The sequence below is a fragment of the Dreissena polymorpha genome, chromosome 12 (genome assembly GCF_020536995.1).
Source record: "Dreissena polymorpha isolate Duluth1 chromosome 12, UMN_Dpol_1.0, whole genome shotgun sequence".
NCBI lineage: Eukaryota > Metazoa > Mollusca > Bivalvia > Myida > Dreissenidae > Dreissena > Dreissena polymorpha.
Window position 1 is genome coordinate 27,484,570 of NC_068366.1, and position 22,473 is coordinate 27,507,042.

The window sequence follows — 22,473 nt, forward strand, 5'->3', positions numbered from 1 at the left end:
AAGCTTGTCAGAATTTGACCTAGTGACCCAAAAATGGGTGTGGCATGTAGAACTCCTCAAGGTGCAGCTACATATGAAGTTTCAAAGTTGTGGGTTGAAGCACTTTGATTTTAGAGCCAATGTTCAAAACCTTAACAAAATGTTAAGGTTTTAGCACGACGCGGACGGCGGATGTCAGACGACGAGCTGGCTATGACAACACCTCGGGTTTTCTCCGAAAACAGCCGAGCTAAAAATAACATTAAAAACAGTATTGTCTGCCGAGACAGGTAATTTAAATTTGTTTGTATGTTTAAGTTTATGAGGGCCTTCAAAGTCGGAGGGTGAATTATGTATTTATATATTTAGGCAGTTGTGCTTATCTGAGATATAAAAGATAATGGTGCATAATTACTAAATACTTAGTGTTAAGGTATGACAGAGTTGAAGTTACCATAGTTTTAAGTACAAAAAGAACACATAAATATTATGTTCTTTATTTATGGCACACATACAGACAAATTAAAATGGGTAAACAGGAGATTTTTGCAAAATATATGCCCTCCCCTGTCTTGCAGCGAAATTATTTTGTGACCTTGACTTGACATCTTGATCTGTAAATTCTTCCAGGTCATCTTTCCTCAAGACTAACCAGCATACTTATCTATACATTGATCTTACACCTGTTAACCTTACAATAAACAGGCGTATTTGTATCCTTCTGACCATCATAGCAATTAATATGATTAAATCACTTAAATATAAACTTATATGATCATAAATTGATCACCATCTTTGAATAAACAACATTTCGGATAAAAACTTTCCGAAAAATATCCCTTGTTACAAGCCCATGTGACCCTGACCTTTGACCTGAAAATCCTTCCCTCCCAAGTAACCATGAAACCAATATTCAGGGTTATAGATCCAAGGGTTCATTTGATATGGCGCAGAAACTAAGTCTACAGACCAACAGACCGATCAGGTAACTACAGACTTACTGACAGACGTGTAAAGCAATATACAAGCATTTTTTTAACGTTTTTTTTCCGAATAAAAAAAATGTAATAGTATTTGATGTTTACATTAAACTCTATTTTATTGTGTTAAGAGGTTAACATGGCATTCTTTGATTTGTTTCAAATGTTCACACACTGCTATATTCAGTCAGGAGTTTCACAAGCTTTTTAAGACCTGTTGTATGTACAGTTTTTTTCATCTCCTTTAGGATTCCGCATTTTTGTAAAGCCTTTTGTCTTGCAAGTGCCCAAGCATACAATTTGCCTGAGTTTTGATATGCAATTTTGAGATACGTGATACATGCTATACATAAGCTTTTGTAAAACTGCATGATAAAAGTTACAAACCGCACAAGCTGATGTATGGCAAAATTAGATCTTTCATTTCTCTATATAGTGGTCACAGGATTTGTTTTTTTTCAATAGCATAATAGATGGCAAAGTTAAAGCCCGGACAAACTGTTTTCTGCCCAATTTGGACATTTGAACTCAAAGCCTGACCTTGACCTTTGAGGTAAGGTCACGGGTGTTACACATCTCTTAATGATGGTTTTCAAAAATTGGGAAACAATCAGTTGAAAACATGGTGAGTTAGAAAGGGTTTATTATTAAAGAGCCATATTTTAAAAACTCCAAGGACCATAACTCCAAAATTAGATTGATTCCTTCCTGGTTGTGTTAGAAAGCAAAAATTGCTGACATACTGACAGACAGTTCGAAAACAATATGCCTCCGTTAAACTATACAGTAGAAAAGCAAGTACTGCAAAACATGGGAAATTACAGAGGAGTACACAATGTAAAATATCACATAATGTTTTAACACATCAATATCATTGCAACACATACATAACACATGATATGGAAATGGTTAATGGTGATGATTCTTACACAAGAACACAAACTGGTCAAAAGGCAAACATGCATGTACAACTTAAATCGTGAAGTAACATAGAAATTTAACAAACATCAGTTTTAAAACAGACTGATGTGTTTCAGTTTTGATATAACAAATGTATAGCTATTGATCATGTCAATATCAATGATCTACAAAGAAAACCATGCCTGACAAAAGCAGTAGTCAAAACACTATTCAAACACATTTTGTCTTCTTTGATGCACATGTTATAGGTAAAATAATGGAATATAAATATGAGACAAGGAATTTGTGTTAGACTGTTTGATCACAATACCCCACATCCCACCCCATATTCCTCTCCCTGGTTTGCTGGTGTTGGCTGGTTCTCTGTACTCGAGGGAGGGCCAGACCGTGGTCAGCTGAGGTTGGCTGGTTCCCTGTACTCTAGGGAGGGCCAGCTGAACGCCTCGGCTTTCCTCAGTATCACTTCCACCTTGGTTCCCAGCAACCGCACCTCACTTTGATTAGGAACAATAGCCTGCAACAGGCACCAGCTTGACAATCAAGATGAATATGTGGCAAGTCTTTTAAGATATAAGGAACAAGAGCACCGCATAACGGGTGCCACGCTCGGCTGCGAAAGCTTGTCAGAATTTTTTTTTATGCCCCCCTTCGAAGAAGAAGGTATATTGTTTTGCACATGTCGGTCGGTCCGTCGGTCGGTCCGTCCACCAGATGGTTTCCGGATGATAACTCAAGAACGCTTAGGCCTAGGATCATGAAACTTCATAGGTACATTGATCATGACTGGCAGATGACCCCTATTGATTTTCAGGTCACTAGGTCAAAGGTCAAGGTCACAGTGACTCGAAATAGTAAAATGGTTTCCGGATGATAACTCAAGAATGCTTAGGCCTAGGATCATGAAACTTCACAGGTAAATTGATCATGACTGGCAGATGACCCCTATTGATTTTCAGGTCACTAGGTTAAAGGTCAAGGTCATAGTGACTTGAAATAGTAAAATGGTTTCCGGATGATAACTCAAGAATGCTTACGCCTAGGATCATGAAACTTCATAGGTACATTGATCATGACTAGCAGGTGACCCCTATTGATTTTCAGGTCACTAGGTCAAAGGTCAAGGTCACAGTGACTCTAAACAGTAAAATGGTTTCCGGATGATAACTCAATAATGCTTACGCCTAGGATCATTGAACTTCATAGGAACATTGATCATGAATGGCAGATGACCCCTTTTGATTTTCTGGTCACTAGGTCAAAGGTCAAGGTCACAGTGACTCAAAATAGTAAAATGGTTTCCAGATGATAACTCAAGAATGCTTATGCCTAGGATCATGAAACTTCATAGGTACATTGATCATGACTGGCAGATGACCCCTTTTAATTTCAGGTCACTAGGTCAAAGGTCAAGGTCACAGTGACAAAAAACGTATTCACACAATGGCTGCCACTACAACTGACAGCCCATATGGGGGGGCATGCATGTTTTACAAACAGCCCTTGTTTGTTTGTTTTTTAGTTCACAGTGACCTTGACCTTTGACCTAGTGACCCAAAATGGGTGTGGCGTGTAGAACTCATCAAGGTGCATCTACATATGAAGTTTCAAAGTTGTAGGTGGAAGCACTTTGATTTTAGAGCCAATGTAAAGGTTTTAGCAGGACGCCGGCGGACGTCTGACGGTGAGCAGGCTATGACAATACCTCGGGTTTTCTCCCAAAACAGCCTCGCTAAAAATAATATTTCCCTATTTTTTTAACAGACTGATGAGTGGACAATGATATTACTGTGTACAAGCCTTTAATTAAGAGATAGTACAGAGCACTAAGAGCCTCCTCTCATGTCAGTGACCAACCAGTAAGCCCATGAACGACGAACTGAAGTTTACAACTGGATAACACTTAAATGTGAGATCAAAAGTGACCCCTGTTACCTGTCAATTTAAACCACAAACTTACCTTAAATTATTATAATTGTAAACATAATTTATTAAATTTTAAAATGTCCTCATGTTTGTGAATGTGCTTGTTTTTTTACTTTCTTTCAAGTTGTTTACTTTGTCATAAAAATTGGAAATTCATCGGGAACAAAAAACAGCACCAACATAAAGAGTCTGATGGCTAAGGGAACTTTTTCATTTATAAACCTGCTATTTTTGCTATTTGCCTAAATAATGGACCTTTGAAGTTTTCATACTCGAAGAAGAACAAGGGACAAAATTGTCACAAAACCAGGATTTCATTGTGAAAAAAAATCTGATAAAGGGAGAAAACTCAAACTGAACTTTTGAAATGAACAAACAAAATTAACCCCTTTTGTAAGTTTTTTTTTTTTTAAATCTATTTTTAGTCGTGGCGACCTTGACATTGGAGATATTGACGTGATTCTTTCGTGCGACACACCGTCCCATGATGGTGAACAAATGTGCCAAATGATTTTAAAATCTCACAATGAATGACATAGTTATGGCCAGGACAAGCTCATTTATGGCCATTTTTGACCTTTGAACTCAAAGTGTGACCTTAACCTTGGAGATATCGACGTAATTATTTCGCCCGACACACCGTCCAATGATGGTGAACAAATGTGCCAAATGATTTTAAAATCTGACAATGAACGACATAGTTATGGCCCGGACAAGCTTGTTCCGCCCGCCCGCCCGCCAGCCAGCCAGCCAGCCAGCCAGCCAGCCCGCCCGCATTCGCCAATCTAATAACCAGTTTTTTCCTTCGGAAAACCTGGTTAAAAAATGTAATGCATAATATAAATGATGGTGAAATTTAAATGTTCACAATCACATGCTTTGTGTAAAGAACTTAAATGAATAGACAAAATCAGTATGCTCACATTTCTTAGTATAATGGATTGCTTAAAAACACTTTTGCCTCCATCAAAGACAATGTGTATGTTGCAGACAATGCGGTTGACCTCTACATATGTACGGTCTGGTACAGCTAGCTTGGCAAACACAGAGATGTTTGTGTTTGGTCCAGTCTGAAACCAGTCAAGACGGCAGCTCTTTTGTGTGTCTGTCATCTGAAATGTACAACATGCTGGCTACACACATGTACAAAATGGGGATTTTATGTTTTTTCTTGTCAAGTTAAAACAACAACAAGTTTCCCTTTGGAACTTAACTATTCCTAGCAGGCCGAATCAAGAATAACAAGAGCACCGCCTTGCGGGTGCAGACCGCTCATCTATTTTCTTTTTAAAGGTGAAGGGACTCTCATTTTCAATCACAAAGGAGGGAGGAGTGGAGTGAAGAGGGGTGTATAGTGTGGGGTTGTGGACATTTATTACATTATCTTCCAAAAAAAAAAAAAAAAAAAAAATCGGGGGGGGGGGGGGGGGGGGGGGGGTTTGGGTGCGATGGTTGGACGGTATTTCAAACATAACCGTTTTAAAAAAAAAATGGGGGGGGGTATAGTGTGAGGGTGTGGTGATAATTTGTGAGATGATCTTAAAAAAAAAAAAAAAAAATCAAAAAAAAAAATTGGGGGGTGGGGGTGGGGGGGTGGGGTGGGGGTATAGTGTGAGGGTGTGGTGGTCATTTGTGAGATGATCTTATAAAAAAAAAAAAAAAAAAAAAAAAAATTAGGGGGGGGAGGGGGGAGGGGGGGAGGGGGGGGAGGGCACGGGGGATGGTTTGGGTGAAGTCTATTGTGGTATGTCAGGTAAGAGTAGTTTCATCAAAGTATCAATCAAATCTAATCATAAATAAAGAAGTTATGGCAATTTTAGCAAAATTTAATAATTTGACCTTGAGAGTCAAGGTCATTCAAAGGTCAAAGTAAAATTCAAGTTGCCAGGTACAGTAACCTCATGATAGCATGTAAGTATTTGAAGTTTGAAAGCAATAGCCTTGATACTTCGAGTGGATCGAAACACAAAATTTAACCATATATTAAAAGTTACTAAGTCAAAAAAGGGCCATAATTCCGTAACAATGACAACCAGAGTTATGCAACTTGTCCTTTTACTGTACCCTTATGATAGTTTGTGAGTGTTCCAAGTATGAAAGCAATATATATGATACTTTAGGGGTAAAGTGGACCAAAACATAAATCTTAACCAAATTTTCAATTTTCTAAGTATAAAGGGCCCATAATTCCGTCCAAATGCCAGTCAGAGTTACATAACTTTGCCTGCACCGTCCCCTTATGATAGTTCATAAATCTTGCAAGTATGAAAGCAATAACTTTGATACTGTAGGAATAAAGTGGACCTAAACACAAAACTTAATCAAATTTTCAATTTTCTAAGTATAAAAAGGGCACATAATTCTGTCAAAATGCCAGTCAGAGTTACATTACTTTGCCTGCACAGTCCCCTTATGATAGTTAGTAAGTGTTGCAAGTATGAAAGCAATAGCTTTGATGCTTAAGGAATAAAATGGACCTAAACACAAAACTTAACCAAAATTGTCAATTTTCTAAGTATAAAAAGGGCACATAATTCTGTCAAAATGCATGCCAGAGTTATCTAACTTTGCCTGCCCAGTCCCCTCATGATAGTAAGTAAGTGTACCAAGTTTGAATGCAATAGCATTGATACTTACTGAGAAAAGTGGAACTAAACGCAAAACTTAACCAAAATTTTCAATTTTTTAAGTATAAAAAGGGCACATAATTCTGTCAAAATGCACGCCAGAGTTATCTAACTTTGCCTGCCCAGTCCCCTCATGATAGTAAGTAAGTGTACCAAGTTTGAATGCAATAGCATTGATACTTTCTGAGAAAAGTGGACCTAAACGCAAAACTTAACCGGACGCCGACGCCAACGCCAACGCCGACGCCGACGCCAAGGTGATGACAATAGCTCATAATTTTTTTTCAAAAAATAGATGAGCTAATAAAACTATGTTATTAAACATAAATATTAAATTTCCAGGCAAATTTTTCTTTTTGAACACTGCTGAGAAACCATAAGACCAAATTCTGACTAAGTTTCAATAAGATTTGAAGATGTGACTCATCTTAGTTTGAAAGCTTTTGTTTAATTTTTAATTCTAACCTATTTTTTGTATATCACATGACCCAGTTTCAAAATTGGCAGAGAAATTGGCAAGCTCCTGAAGATTGGACTGAACATGTGATTTCTAGTCACAACAAGGTTTCACTAAAATGATAAAGAAAAACTGTCCCACCCCTGGCAGCCATATTTTTCATCAAACCGGAACCACTTTCATACTCAGCTGACATGATTTAAGAACAAATGTTCTGACCAATTTTCATGAAGATTGGACAATCCATGTTATTTCTAGACTGCATAGAAGGTTCACAATAGCTATAAAAGGAACGGCCCAGGTACCTGGTGGTCAAATTTTGTTTAAAAGACTGGAACCATTTTCAAACTTAGGCCAGATATCATATGACAAAACTTGTCTGACCAAATTTCAAAACTATTGCACTAAAAATGCGACTTCTAGAGTGTTAACAAGGATCCACTATAGCCATTTAAGGAAAACTAGCTTTTCCCCCTGGGCGCATTTTTTTTTCAACAAACCGTCACCATTTTACAAATTGCCAAGCTATCATAAAAATAAATGTTCTGACAAAGTGTTATGAAGATTCCACTCAAATGTAACTTGAGTATTAAAAAAAGTGTAACTATAGCCATATTTGAAAAACTGCCCCCCCCCCCCTGGTGGCCATGTTTTTTAAACAAACTGGAACCATATTTCGAACTCAGCTGAGAAATCATTCAAACAAATGTTTTGACCAAGTTTCATAGAGATTCTACTACATTCTTGTTTATCAAATTTTTTTATACTGATAAATTATGGTTTCACAAAAAATAATTCCTTATGATCATCTTCACATTGCAAATCGGCTATGAACATTTTATCAAAATCCCACTAGCCGCTAAGGAGGAATTGTGTATCAAACTTCAGTATGGACAGACAAACAGTTGCAGCCCACCCAAATTCGTGGAACGATGGTTGTATTAGAAACCATGAGTTTAATATTTAAGTCATGAACACAGAGATAGGCGTGTTCCAAATCAGCCACACACAGGGATATGGTGTCAAACTGATGGAGGTGGGACTTACCTCCTTCTTGGTCCAGACATGTTGTCCCTGCTGACAGCCCTCCTGATCCAGGAAGATGGTAAAGTCAGATGTCTTCCTTTGGCAACAGGACCAGTACTTCATGCTACAACACAGAAAACAAAACAGTATACCTCACTGATCAGAGTAATGATGAACACTTTAGAATTAAACTGTCAACAACAAACAAACATGTGTCACATTCACTCACAGTTAAGCAAATGCAGTCACTAGTACCAGTATAGTTGTGTTTAGTTTTCAATGAAAGCTGTCCCTAAACCTATGGCCGTTTGCTTAAAACAAAACCACTTTGTTTGGATTTTTATAAGAATAATATAAAATAAAAGAACAATATTATTTTACTAAAAATTAAATGTATATAAAATCTTAAACCTTCTTTATCTGAATGTTTACATTATTTATACTGAGGTACCATTTTCCATTGCACATAAAAAAAAATCAAATATAAATTTATATGAACTTTGTTGTTTCCACCTTATTCTTTGTGATAGTCTTCTTCTATCAATATCTCGTCATATCAGATAATTTCAAAATGATTACGTCAAAAGCTTAATAGAAACAACCAATGAAAAAGAAATCAAAAGCAATTAAGAAAATTTAAAATTGTTTTTTCTTAAAGATTAGACCTGGTGTTCATGTTTTTGGAAGCATCTTACCCAGATTCTAACTTGGCTCACATATCGTCACGATACAAACTAAGTTTCAAAAGAAAAGTATGTAAATTGCAGTCTCTAGAGCGAGAATAAGAAAAAAGTATGTTCAGGCAAAACAATACATAAGAACGCACATAGGCTTATCTCATAAGTTCACCTGGAGAGCTGTATGCTCAGATGATGAATATGAATACTAGTAACTAAAAAAGATTTTACTGGAATGGAGGTGTAACTGTATGGACAGCTGAAGACCAGCTGGAGACTTGCTATAATGAGGACCCACCCTTCATGGAAGATGGCCTGTCCAGGATGGTAGTTGCAGGTCTCTTCATTGCTCACAGCAGACTGGTATGTCTGGAGTCATACACACATGTATAGCAGTCAACACGGTCAGCAGGGGCATAGACACTTTATAGAGACAATTTACACATGTACTTGCTTCAAGTTGAAACCCTTACAGAAACTGATAAAAATGATCAACACTTTAAAGAAAGATAAATATCTTCACATTCAAATTGTAGAAAAGCAAAATTTTTAAATGCTGTAAAATCATTATTATTTATGCAACATTAATTTTGTGTGAAGATCAATCCACAAATACGAGATCACGGAAAACAAAATATTCCAAAATGTTTACTTTTTAAAAGACGGAATTAACAAAGCACGAAAGACATTTATATCTGAGGTAATCCCCACACATACATGTATCAAGCATTTCTTGCACAGTCCAGATAAGGGAAAAACACTATATTAAGTACTTAGCTGACATTTGGCATTTCCTGTAAAACGCTAATGCAATAAAGCTGTATCAATATTATTAACTTCCTTTTGGCGGATAAGTAAACATAAGTGCCATTATTCACACCCTTCATGCCCAGTGTTTTTTTTCAATTTTTATCAGCCAACATGCCACGGATAGAAGACAATAAATGCAATTATAAGTTCACGAGGTGATCAACACCTGATTAACCATTTGCATGCTGAGAAATTTATCGTCTGCTAAAATGTTGTCTGCTGAATTTCTATAATTAGCATTTCTTCAAATTTTTTACAAAAATTACTATCACAATAGCAAACAGTTTGGATCCAGATGAGACGCCACTTTCTGTGGCGTCTCATCTGGATCCAAACTGTTTGCAAAGGCCTTAAAATTTCGGTTCCCGCATTGTAAGGGTTAAAATAGTTTCTGTGTAATAATTACAGAGAAATATATTATTTGGATTTGGGTATTTGTGACACGATTATTTATTTTACATGATATAAACAAGCTGTATTTTCAAACCTTCTTTGATTGGCGTGGATCTACCATCTAGGTAAAATTGTCAAAATCCTTTAATACATGGTAATGCTATAGTGTAGACAATCCCTTTTTGACAAGTCCTGTATTTTGACATTTGAACTCAATGTTTCATCTTAATCTGGAAGGAAGCCACATGTTGTTTTTTGTGCATGACACCCTAATTAGATGAGCACCCATCCTACCAACCCCACATTACCAATACATGTAGTAACATTAACGTTCACAATTGCTGTATTTCTAGCTTGTTGGCATATACACACCCATCTCCAAGAACGCAAGATAGTTAATTAATATGGTGACATACCCCTTTGCAGCCAGTATTTGTACATGGTGTACCGATCTTCAATTGATTGCTGTCACCGTTGGAGATCCCTGAAAACACATGAAGAAGGCCTGTCACTCCTAAAGCTTATTTGAAACTAGGGGGGTAACCTGACCATCTCTATTGTTATAGGGATCGTATTAGCTATATTTGATAATATTTACTTAAATCACTTTCACATAGTGGTAAATGTTAAAACAAGAAACCGACGGAGACGGTGATGCTCCCCAAAGTTTTTTTTTGTCACAATATTGCACTATATATTCAGATAAAAGAAAACGTCTTGAGGGCACAGTAGTTGGGGGGACAAGAATTTGTTTATAGAAAAATTCAAAGGGCCATAACTCTGTGAAAAATCATCCGACCAGAACCCACTGATAATATGCACATCTTCTCTTGGTAGTGAAGCTTCCCATAAAATTTCATTGAATTCCGGTCATAAGTTGCTGAGAATCCGGTCATTAGTTGCTGAGAAATAGCCCGGACAAAAATTGTGCACGGACGGACGGAGCAGCGACTATAAGCTCCCCCCAAAATGTTTTGGGGGAGCATAATAAATCATCTAACCAGAACACACAAATAACATGCGCATCTCCTCAAGGTAGTTAATCTTCCCATAAAGCTTCTTTGAATTCCATTCAGTAGTTGCGGAGAAATAGACCGGACAAGAATTGCACTATATGTACAGTTAATGGAAAATTTCAAAGGGTCATAACTCTGTGACAAATCATCTGACTAGAACCGGCTGATAATATGCACATCTCCTCTTGGTAGTGAAGCTTCCAATAGAGTTTAATTGAATTCTGGTCATTAACTGCTGAAAATAGCCCTGACAACAGGGCCCTCAATCTATTAAATCTGCTGCCGAAATTCGGCGGCAGTCCCCCACCTGAAAAGTATACTTTTTTCCCCATTTTGGGGGAAAAATTCCCTCTAAAAAAAAAATAATAATAAATAAAAGTTTTTTGTTTTTTTAATAGAAAGATGTGTCTCATCATTATTATATCTCAATTCTATTTCAATTTAATCTTTGCAAACAAACTAAATTATGAAAAATGCAATGAATATAGTGCAAACATGAACAAATGTAATAATGAGAGAGTAAGTAAAAAAATCCCCCAAAAAGGGAAACGCCGCGAAAATTCCCCCTCCTAAGGGCTGCGGACCCCTTCCCCCAAAGTAGTGTGAGGGCGCTGGACAAAAATTATGCATGGACGGATGCACGGACAGACGAAGCGGCAACTATATGCTACCCCCAAAAATTTTGGGGGAGCATAAAAATCAGCTTAATGTCTGAAAGTTAATACCGTAATTACTCTAAGTTTTCGGACACTCTCAGTTTTCAGCCACCCTTTTTTTAAGCCAAAATAATTATTTTTCATGACCCTTTGTTTTCGGACATGCAGGTTATTGGCCATAATTTATGACTCTTATTTTTTGGACAGTATATTTTACATAACACATGTGGGTAGACTCACATAAAACAAGAGCTGTCTCCATAGGATGACAAATGCCCCTGATCAACGCTTTGATAGAAATTATGAGTATTTTTCAAAACCTTAACGCATTTTTCGAAACCTAAATGCGGACCCTAAGTTCAACAGAGCTACAGATAAGGATTTACCGGTAGTCTAAAGGGTATTTCACCCCCTGATATTATTGTTAAAGAATATTTTACTCCTTTGTTTCAGCAATAAAGGGTATTTAGGAATATTTAGTATTTTCTATTTCCATAGAAAACTGACAAAGTAATAATTGCGTGTTTATTCTAGAAATATTATTATTTGTTATTTATATTATTAAATGCAAACAGAATGAATTTAAAATGACATTATGAACGGACTTTCTTTGAAAATATCCCTCTGGAGCCGCTGGTAGCTTAAAACGTCCCTTTTTTGATCCACAAACATGATGGGCCACCTTTTTATTGCAAGCTTATTTTGATTGCCTTTTTTTATTACTTTTAATTCAAAGGCTAACTTACACAAACAAGAAACCGTAGGAGACGGGTGATGCTCCCCAAAGTTGTTTTTTTCACAATATTGTACTATATATTCAGATAACAGGAAACGTCTTGAGGGGCATAATTTTGGACAAAATAATACGATGGATGGTTCAGCAACTGAAAAATTTCAAAGGGCCATAACTCTCAAAATAAATCATCTAACCAGAACCCACAAATAACATGCACATCTCCTCAAGGTAGTTAAGCTTCCCATACAGTTTCATTGAATTCCCGTAATAAGTTGCTGAGAAATAGCTCGGACAAGAATTGCACTATATGTACAATGGAATATTTTAAAGGGCCATAACTCTGTGAAAAATCATCCAACAAGAACCGGCTAATAATATGCACATCTCCTCTTGGTAGTGAAGCTTCCCATAAAGTTTCATTGAATTCCGGTCATTAGTTGCTGAGAAATAGCCCGGACAAGAATTGCACTATATGTACAGTTAATGGAAAATTTCAAAGCGCCATAACTCTGTAAAAAATCATCCGACCAGAACTGGCTGATAATATGCACATCTCCTTTTGGTAGTGAAGCTTCCCATAAAGTTTCATTGAATTCCAGTCATTAGTTGCTGAGAAATAGCCCGGACAAGAATTGCACTATATGTACAGTTAATGGAAAATTTCAAAGCGCCATAACTCTGTAAAAAATCATCCGACCATAACTGGCTGATAATAGGCACATCTCCTTTTGGTAGTGAAGCTTCCCATAAAGTTTTATTGAATTCCAGTCATTAGTTGCTGAGAAATAGCCAGGACAAGAATTGCACTATATGTACAATGGAAAATTTCAAAGGGCCATAACTCTGTGAAAAATCATCCGACCAGAACCGGCTGATAATATGCACATCTCCTCTTGGTAGTGAAGCTTCCCATAAAGTTTAATTGAATTACGGTCATTAATTGCTGAGAATTAGCCCGGACAAAAATTGTGCACGGACGGACACACGGACAGACGAAGCGGCGACTATATGCTCCCCCAAAAATTTTGGGAGAGCATTAAAACTCAACTGGATTATTTGTTAAATCGGTTACGCACTTTAATCTATTTAAAATTCATAACAAGATTGGTATTGCGTTTTGTTACATACTGAGCCGATATTTAATTTTTTTTCTTTTTCTGTAGCTCTGGTTCAAGGTCAAGGTCAAAGGGGTCAGAATTTGTGGGCGTATGGAAAGGCCTTGTCCATATACACATGCATACCAAATATGAATTTTACATCTGATGGGGCATAGAAGTTATGAGCATTTTTCGAAACCTAAACGCAAAGTGTGACGGACGGACAATGAGATCACTATATGCCCTCCTTGGGGGGCATAAAAAATCAGCTCAATATCTGAAAGTGCTGTGTAAAAAATCTCCTAAATCATGTAGGTAGACTCACATAGATGAAACCAGCTCAAAATCATCTAAAAAACGCTCTGGAAAATATTTATTATTGAGACAATTTCTAATTTCAAAACAAATACCTTTGCAAAAAATCAATGGACTGGACTGAAACACACACTTCAACTGTTTCTGAAAGAGTTGCGTAGGAAAACTGTGGAAAACAGAATGCCAGCCAGACATTCTGACTGCTACATGTATATTCCACACCTACCAAGAGTCACAAAAAAATACAAGCCAAGGAAACAATACATTGAAAGGTGTAAGCTATTTTATCTGGGTACCTGACTCAGTAGAGGTGATGTTCATACTCTGGAGTGCCTTCTCGAGGGCCTTCTCCAGGGAGGGGGTCACGGTGACCCGGAGGCGTGAGAGAGGCTCGTCCACTGGGGGCCGCTCCACCTCACCCACCTCCACCTTCTGCTTCATCATCCGCGGGGCATCATCTTCCATCTGCAAGCAGAACATCTCACTCATGTATCAACATTCGATTGCACTCATTGTTAACTCATGCAAATGGCCTGCTTTGCGTCATTTTGATGAAATTTAGTTATTGAGTTTTAAGGACTTTTTAAGGACAAAAGTCATTTGTTAAACTGATCATGATGGTGTTATTGTTTTTTATTCATGGATTTTTTTTATATAAATAAAGCCTATACAGAAACAACTTGACTGAAACTAGAGCTTTGTCACAGACGTGACGTATACCCCCACGTGCTGCATTGACACAGACTATTTTGCATGCGGTCTTCACAAAACAAGAGATTCTAATTTATGGGGATTTTTAAGAATTATTATGCCATTATCATTTATGGCTATTTCGACCTTTGAACTCTTGAATTCTTTCGGCACAACATGCCATCCAATGACTGTGATTAATAATAGTTTTTCAAGCGAAATACCGTCCAATTATGGTGAACAAATGTGCCAAATGATTTTAAAATTGCGAACCTCGTCCGCCATATTGCGTCAGCACACTGATTGCACATGCGCAGCATATATCTCATTTAATGATGACTAAACCAGTTGCGGAATAGAATCTCACAATGAACAACATAGTTATGGCCCGGACAAGCTCATTTATGGCCATTTTTGACCTTTGAACTCAAAGTGTGACCTTGACCTTGGAGATATCGACGTACTTCTTCCACGCGACACACAGTCCAATAATGGTGAACAAATGTGCCAAATGATTTTAAAATCTCACAATGAACGACAGTTATGGCCCGGACAAGCTCATTTATGGCCATATTTGACCTTTGAACTCAAAAGTATGACCTTGACCTTGGAGATATCGACTTAATTCTTTCGGGCGACACACCGTCTGATAATGGTGAACAAATGTGCAAAATGATCACAATGAACGACATTTATGGCCTGGACAAGCTCATTTATGGCCATTTTTTATCTTTGAACTCAAAGTGTGACCTTGACCTTGGAGATATCCACGTAATTCTTTCGCGCGACACACCGTCCAATGATGGTGAACAAATTTACCAAATGATTTTAAAATCTCACCATTAATTATAAAGTTTAAATTTAAAATCAAATGATAAATGACATAGTTATGGTCCAGACAAACTTTCGTTTAAAAACACACTAATTGACCCCATGACCTAGTTTTTGACCCGGCATGACCCATATTCAAATTTCATATTCAAACTCGACTTAGACATCATCTAGATACAACTTGTGACCAACTTTGGTGAAGATCGGATGAAATTTCGGGACAGACCGACTAAGTGACTCCTATATAGCCCCCATTACCAATGGTATAGGGGGTATAAAAAATATACGAGGGGCAATATCTTGAAAATTCACCAAACAATGTGAGCACTGATACTGGGTTGTCATTGTATACCATGTGAACAATAATGAGCAGCATAATATACTGTGGTGTCAGTGTGTTAGACTGTGTACAATGATGAAAAGCAGTAAGTACTGTGGTGTCAGTGTGTTAGACTGTGTACAATGATGAAAAGCAGTAAGTACTGTGGTATCAGTGTGTTAGACTGTGTACAATGATGAAAAGCAGTAAGTACTGTGGTGTCAGTGTGTTAGACAGTGTACAATGATGAGAAGCAGTAAGTACTGTGGTGTCAGTGTGTTAGACTGTGTACAATGATGAAAAGCAGTAAGTACTGTGGTGTCAGTGTGTTAGACTGTGTACTATGCTGTAAAGCATTAAGTACTGTGATGTCAGTGTGTTAGACAGTGTACAGTTATGTAAATCATTAAGTACTGGGATGACAGTGTGTTAGACAGTGTGCAGTGATGTAAAGCATAAAGTACTATGAGTCAGCGTGATAGACAGTGAACAGTGATGTAAAGCATTACATGTAAGTACTGTGATGCTAGTGCGTTAGGCAGTGTACAGTGATGTAAATCATTAAGTACTGGGATGTCAGTGTGTTAGACAGTGTACAGTAATGTAAATCATTAAGTACTGGGATGTCAGTGTGTAAGACTGTGTACAGTAATTTAAATCATTAAGTACTGGGATGTCAGTGTGTTAGACAGTGTACAGAGGTGAAAAGCATTAAGTACTGGGATGACAGTATGTTAGACAGTGTACAGTGATGTAAATGATTAAGTACTAGAATGTCAGTGTGTTAAACAGTGTACTAGAATGTAAAGCATTAAGTAATGTGGTGTCAGTGTGTTAGACAGTGAACTTTGATGTAAAGCAATAAGAACTGTGAGGTCAGTGTATTAGACAGTGTACAATCATGTAAACCATTAAGTACTGGGATGTCAGTGTGTTAGACTGTACAAGAATGTAAATAATTAAGTACTAGGATGTCAGTGTGCAAGACTGTGTACTATGCTGTAAAGCATTCAGTACTGTGATGTCAGTGTGTTAGACAGTGTAAAGTTATGTAAATCGTTAAGTACTGGGATGTCAGACTGTCAGTGTGTTAGACAGTGTACAGTAATGTAAAGCATTAAGCACTGGGATACAAGTGTGTCAGACAGTGGACAATGATGTAAATCATTAAGTACTGGGATGTCAGTGTGTTAGACAGTGTACAGTGATGTAGAGCATTAAGTACTATGGTTTCAGTGTGTTTGACTGTGTACTATGATGTAAAGCGTACTTTGGTGTCAGTGTGTTCGACAGTGTACAGTGATGTAAATCATTAAGTACTGTGGTGTCAGTTTGTTAAACAGTGTACAGTGATGTAAAGCATTAAGTACTATGGTTTCAGTGTGTTTGACTGTGTACTATGATGTAAAGCGTACTTTGGTGTCAGTGTGTTCGACAGTGTACAGTGACGTAAATCATTAAATACTGTGGTGTCAGTGTGTTAGACAGTATACATTAATGTAAATCATTAAGTATTGGGATGTCAGTGTGATGACAGTGTACAGTGATGTAAATCATTAAGTACTGGGATGTCAGTGTGTTAGACTGTGTACTATGCTGTAAAGCATTAAGTACTGGGATGTCAGTGTGTAATGCAGTGTACAGTGATGTAAATCATTAAATACTGGGATGTCAGTGTTTTAGACAGTGTACAGTGATGGTAATCATTAAGTACTGAGATGTTAGTGTGTTATACAGTACACTCCACGCGTTTTCCCCAATTTCCCTCCATACTCCGCGGGTTTCGACCTGGAGGGAGATTAAGAAAATCCCGCTATACGCGGCGTTTGCATGATTTTGGACGCGGCGGTTAACGATCGGCAAAACTGATAAGCCGATGCGGCGGCCCTCGGAGTTGGCAACGCGGGGGAAACTCCGCGTTTTACGAGATAACGATCAATTAAATTTTGTTTGACTTCCTGATTTTCAAATAAAATTACATTTATTACAAGTACATACATGTACATGTAGTATAATATTTACAATTAATAAAAAACAAACAAGATAGATCGATCCCGACGTGGTTGTAGAAGTAGTTGTTGTTGTATAGAAAACTCTTTGATTTACGACACACAAAACGTCGTCTTTTAACTAATACTTACCAATTAATATACATGTATACACAGTTTGCAACATTGTTTTTATTTTGATAATTTAATCCAAAGTTTTCATGTTAGCAGGTGATTTTCTATACTGAACATGTATACAAATGACCAAGGACCCTAAAAATCTCGCAAATCTGTGTGAATTGACAGTTTGACGTAATCAAAGAAAAGCCGCTTCCTGTCTACAGGCATAACTTACTCAAGTAAACACGTTCAACGAATGCATAAGGAATGGTTTTAATTGTCGGAACAAAGTCAATTCTTTGCTCGCTAATGCATTGATTTTCTCTTTGTTTGTAGGTTATTCCATTGATTGCTAAAAGGTGGTAACTATTGAGATGATAATTCCATTTAATATTCACAGTTGTATTCTTGTTGCGTCGACATTCTAAACAATGTTTATCAGTAATTATGGACCAAATCGGCAGAGTGACATTCACACATGTTAATCACTTTTGTCAAAACACCGCAGACAGCAGTCTACACAATAGGTCAGTAGACAAGCTTTGCATGTTTTCATAACGTCAAACACTTAAAATCCAGTTCCGCCCAGATGTCTTCTTTAATCAGTTTACTATACAATTAGTGTTAAAATAATTACTCTACTAAAATACCGTAACGATAAAGATTCGGCGTGTTCGATTTGAGATTATTTTAGAGGAAATATTAACTTATTCGCGATATAATTTCGTTAATAAATACCAAAGAAACTTTTAACCGAAATCAAGAAAATTCAATGTTCTCTGCGCTACAAAGTTTGTATAAAAAAAATCAATACACGCACGCTTTGCAGGAGTATACATTGTACCTTGACCTTGTACATTGCAGCATAATTTTCGCGCGCCTTTGTCTGGAAATATACATGACTGTATATTGGAAGCATTTGTAAACGTCGTGTTAACAATTAAAAATCGTAGTGTGTTTCGGATTACGAATTATTATTCTCATTTGGAAATTTTACGGAACATTTATTCTTGTGTCATATGTGTTATGATTTAAATATTAATTTGTCAAATGTATTATATAAGACTAATTCATATTGTAGACGTACCTGTGAATTAAAAAACATAATTTTTATACGTATTAATTTTCTATACAATTATCTTTTTTATACATGTACTACAGTGTTTAAACAATTAATTATAACAATGTTTTTATTTTTTGGCATGCCCAGTAGCACACTGCTAACGCGGCGTTGCGCGGCGATCACTGATAAGAACGGAAAGTGTCTGCATTTAGCGACTAGCCTAAAGTAATACACGCCGCGGGAATTAGCGAACGCGGCGTAACGCCGAGCATTTTATCGAATTCACCTCGCTCTTCCAACGCCGCGTGAACACTCGCTAGCAGAAAAAAAACGCGGAGGGTGATATTATGCACTTAGTTCTGGGGAGTCAGTGAGTAAGACTGCGTACAGTGTTGTAAAGCATTTTGTACCGGTGTGTCTGGTATATCAATGGCAGGTTTTGCTGGCTTCTCTGGTTCAGGAGGCTTCACATCGCTGTGGGCACCTCTGGTACAGCCCTGCAATACACACTAGCAATAAAGCCCTGCAATACACACTGGCAATACAGCCCTGCAATACACACTGGCAATAAAGCCCTGCAATACACACTGGCAATAAGTAATCATTAATGTCTCCTATCAATGAATACATTCAAACAATTGTGGTTTAATAACAGTTATAGATGCTTTTGATAATTGAAATTATGATACTTTACTGTATTTTTTTAAATAAAATGATGTTATGTATAATCTATTAAGAATAAATTACAATGTAAGACGTTAATCAGCAGTCTGTAAAAATATGTTAACAGTTGTCTCATATTTGGTTGTGCAATAAAAAGCACACAATAATACATATAAATAATCCACAAAATTAAGAACAACTCGTTTTTTTAGTCACATTTCACCATGTGATGATGATAATATAATGACGATAAATATGTGATGAAAAGGTGCTACCTATACATATTTTAAATTACTTAAATGTGTTAAAAGTTTAAGACTTAAATGTGTTATAAATATAAGGAAGTAGATTTTAATGTACAAATTCGTTGAAATATGTTGTGTTATGTATCATGGTATTGTTATTTAATAAAGCAGTATAACTTTTTAAGATATTGTATTACTCTTAGAGCATACTTTCATCTTAAAAATTGAATAATACAATCAAAAACATAATTAACACGCTTCAAAATTGACCCCAGCATTTTTCAATTAGACTCCTCAAAATTTCAGTTCAGGGGTCATTGACTCCTGTTTTTTTTTAAATCTATTGAAATCCCTGGAGTACAAGTTGCACATCAATGGTCTACTGATACCTAAATGTAGGATAATAGTTTCACAATATCACCATAAACACGTTTATTAAAGCATAGAATCACAAAAGTATTTGCTTGAAGAATGAAAGACATAAAACAAGGGCTGTTTGTAAAACATGCATGCCCCCCATATGGGCTGTCCGTTGTAGTGGCAGCCATTGTGTGAATACGATTTTTGTCACTGTGACCTTGACCTAGTGACCTGAAAATCAATAGGGGTCATCTGCGAGTCACGATCAATGTACCTATGAAGTGTCATGATCCTAGGCAAAAGCGTTCATGAGTTATCATCCGAAAATCATTTTACTATTTCGGGTCACCGTGACCTTGACCTTTGACCTTGTGACCTCAAAATCAATAGGGGTCATCTGCCAGTCATGATCAATCTACCTATCAAGTTTCATGATCCTAGGCGTATGCGTTCTCGAGTTATCATCCGAAAACCATTTTACTATTTCGGGTCACCGTGACCTTGACCTTTGACCTAGTGACCTCAAAATCAATAGGGGTCATCTGCAAGTTATGATCAATCTACCCATGAAGTTTCATGATCCTAGGCGTATGCATTCTTGAGTTATCATCCGGAAACCATTTTACTATTTCGGGTCACCGTGACCTTGACCTTTGACCTAGTAACCTCAAAATCAATAGGGATCATCTGCAAGTCATGATCAATCTACCCATGAAGTTTCATGATCCTTGGCGTATGCGTTCTTGAGTTATCATTCAAAAACCATTTTACTATTTCGGGTCACTGTGACCTTGACCTTTGACCTAGTGACCTCAAAATCAATAGATAGGGGTCATCTGCAGGTCATGATCAATGTACCTATGAAGTTTCATGATCCTAGGCCCAAGCGTTCTTGAGTTATCGTCTGACAACCACCTGGTGGACGGACCGATAGACCGACTGACCGACAGACAGACCGACCGACCGACATGAGCAAAGCAATATACCCCCTCTTCTTCGAAGGGGGGCATAATTATAAATGTTAGATATAATTTAGATAAATGCAAATAGATGCAGACAAAACCATCAAAGAGCTGCTTACCGGGAAGTTGAGAAACTCTGTGAAGTCTGTACTTCTCTTCTTGCAGCAAGACCAGCCTTTGAGAGCATCATGGAACACTGGTCCCCCAGGATGATACAGGCAGGCATCTTCACATACAACATGGAACACAAGTTTGCGAGTGAAACAGGTGGACAATTATTATGATGATCATCTTATGATTCTGACCTCCAATGGAAAGTAAGTCATGTTTCCTTTAATAAGTGTTGTGATGATTTTAATCACACAGCTAATAATTGCATGTTTTTCAAAAGTAAATTAGCAGGTTAAAAAATGTGTTTCATGTCTGTAATTCATGAAAATATATTATAAATAATTAAGTAAAATAATATTAACAATAACACATTTTTTTAGAATAATGTGTCATTTAATAAAGTGTGAATGCACACAAAAGAGATGCGTATGGTATAAAATGGGCAAAGAAATGAATCTGATAAATATAACGTTCAGTTTCATACGCTGAAACGAGAATCTGGCGTCCATAGCTATCTGTTAAAAACCCATCGATTGTACATCATAAGAAACTTTATTAACAAATCTAAAGGCCAGCTGATGGGAAAGTGTGTATACCATAACCAAGTCTACATTTCAATAACAAAGTCAGATGCATCAAACAAACAAGAAGAACTAGACGACGAGAGGAAATCCCAAATTGGCAATGGGCTTTGAATAATTAAATGTGGCATTATAAACATAAATTGATTATTTACCATCGGAATTATTCAAAGGGTCGTATTTAGATCCACAACCCTTGTTGTAACAAATTAACAGCTCCATTTAAAATAATGTACAAACGGGTACAAACATGTGAAAACAGTTTTCCAGAAAATTCCACCAAGCACACAAGCGGTGCGACCTTTCACAAACTCACTTGTATTTCATCCTAAATCAATCTAAGAATAGATATGGGCGGAAAGAGAAAATGCACATCATTGTGGAAATCATGTAAAGCAACCGCAACCGATAGACAGAAATATATAGCTCCACTTTCCGTCAAAGTGGTTGAGATAAATCGATTGAATTTGTCATTAGATATTTGAGTTTACCAATCATGCCTTATATTAGAGATTCCCAACGTTGGCTGTGTTTTAAAAGTAGTTCTGTGGAATAATAATAATTTTACAGTGAAATACAATGAATTTAAAGCACGCTAGAAAAATGCAATCAAACATCATGTTTCTGTTTATTGAATTGCACAGCTTCAAGCCTTGTATAATTTAATGGTGTTTTTTTAATAAATATAATTATACTTGTTCTTAAGCATGATCGAGTGTTTCAGAGTTCATTTTCAGGTCGTACCCGCACTTTACACTGTGCAAAATCAACGTTTTTTTAGAGGTTTACACACAGGCTGGACAAAATCACACCGTTAAGAACTTTATTTTTGCGAATATCTCAAGTTATTGAAATGCATAAGCAAAAATTTATAGTGTATAAAAGACAGTTTTTCTTGCAGTTTGTGCCGATATCTTAAGGTATAGT

The 22,473-nt window shown here is 36.9% G+C and overlaps 1 protein-coding gene across 1 annotated transcript; it reads right to left on the reverse strand.

Annotated features, from left to right (window-relative positions):
• Positions 1–460: 460 nt before the first annotated feature.
• Positions 461–21,869, reverse strand: LOC127853746 (cysteine and histidine-rich domain-containing protein 1-like). The gene is made up of 9 exons (XM_052388512.1): positions 21,702–21,869; positions 20,974–21,080; positions 19,035–19,121; positions 13,910–14,078; positions 10,210–10,277; positions 8,889–8,959; positions 7,935–8,037; positions 4,727–4,915; positions 461–2,394 (listed from the first exon to the last, which is right to left on the reverse strand). The coding sequence occupies exons 1-9, from the start codon at positions 21,766–21,768 to the stop codon at positions 2,272–2,274; spliced, it is 984 nt and encodes a 327-aa protein (XP_052244472.1). The 5' UTR covers positions 21,769–21,869; the 3' UTR covers positions 461–2,271.
• Between the last annotated feature and the right edge of the window lie 604 nt (positions 21,870–22,473).

Bases quoted from the DNA above. Each gene is read 5' to 3' on its own strand.
- LOC127853746 (XM_052388512.1), bottom strand. From the start codon at position 21,768: ATGGAGCTGTTAATTTGTTACAACAAGGGTTGTGGATCTAAATACGAC. The intron at 21,081-21,701 runs GTAAATAATCAA...TTGTATGTGAAG, and splicing joins CCCTTTGAATAATTCCGATG to ATGCCTGCCTGTATCATCCT. The intron at 8,038-8,888 runs GTGGGTCCTCAT...TCTGTGTTGTAG, and splicing joins CAGGCCATCTTCCATGAAGG to CATGAAGTACTGGTCCTGTT.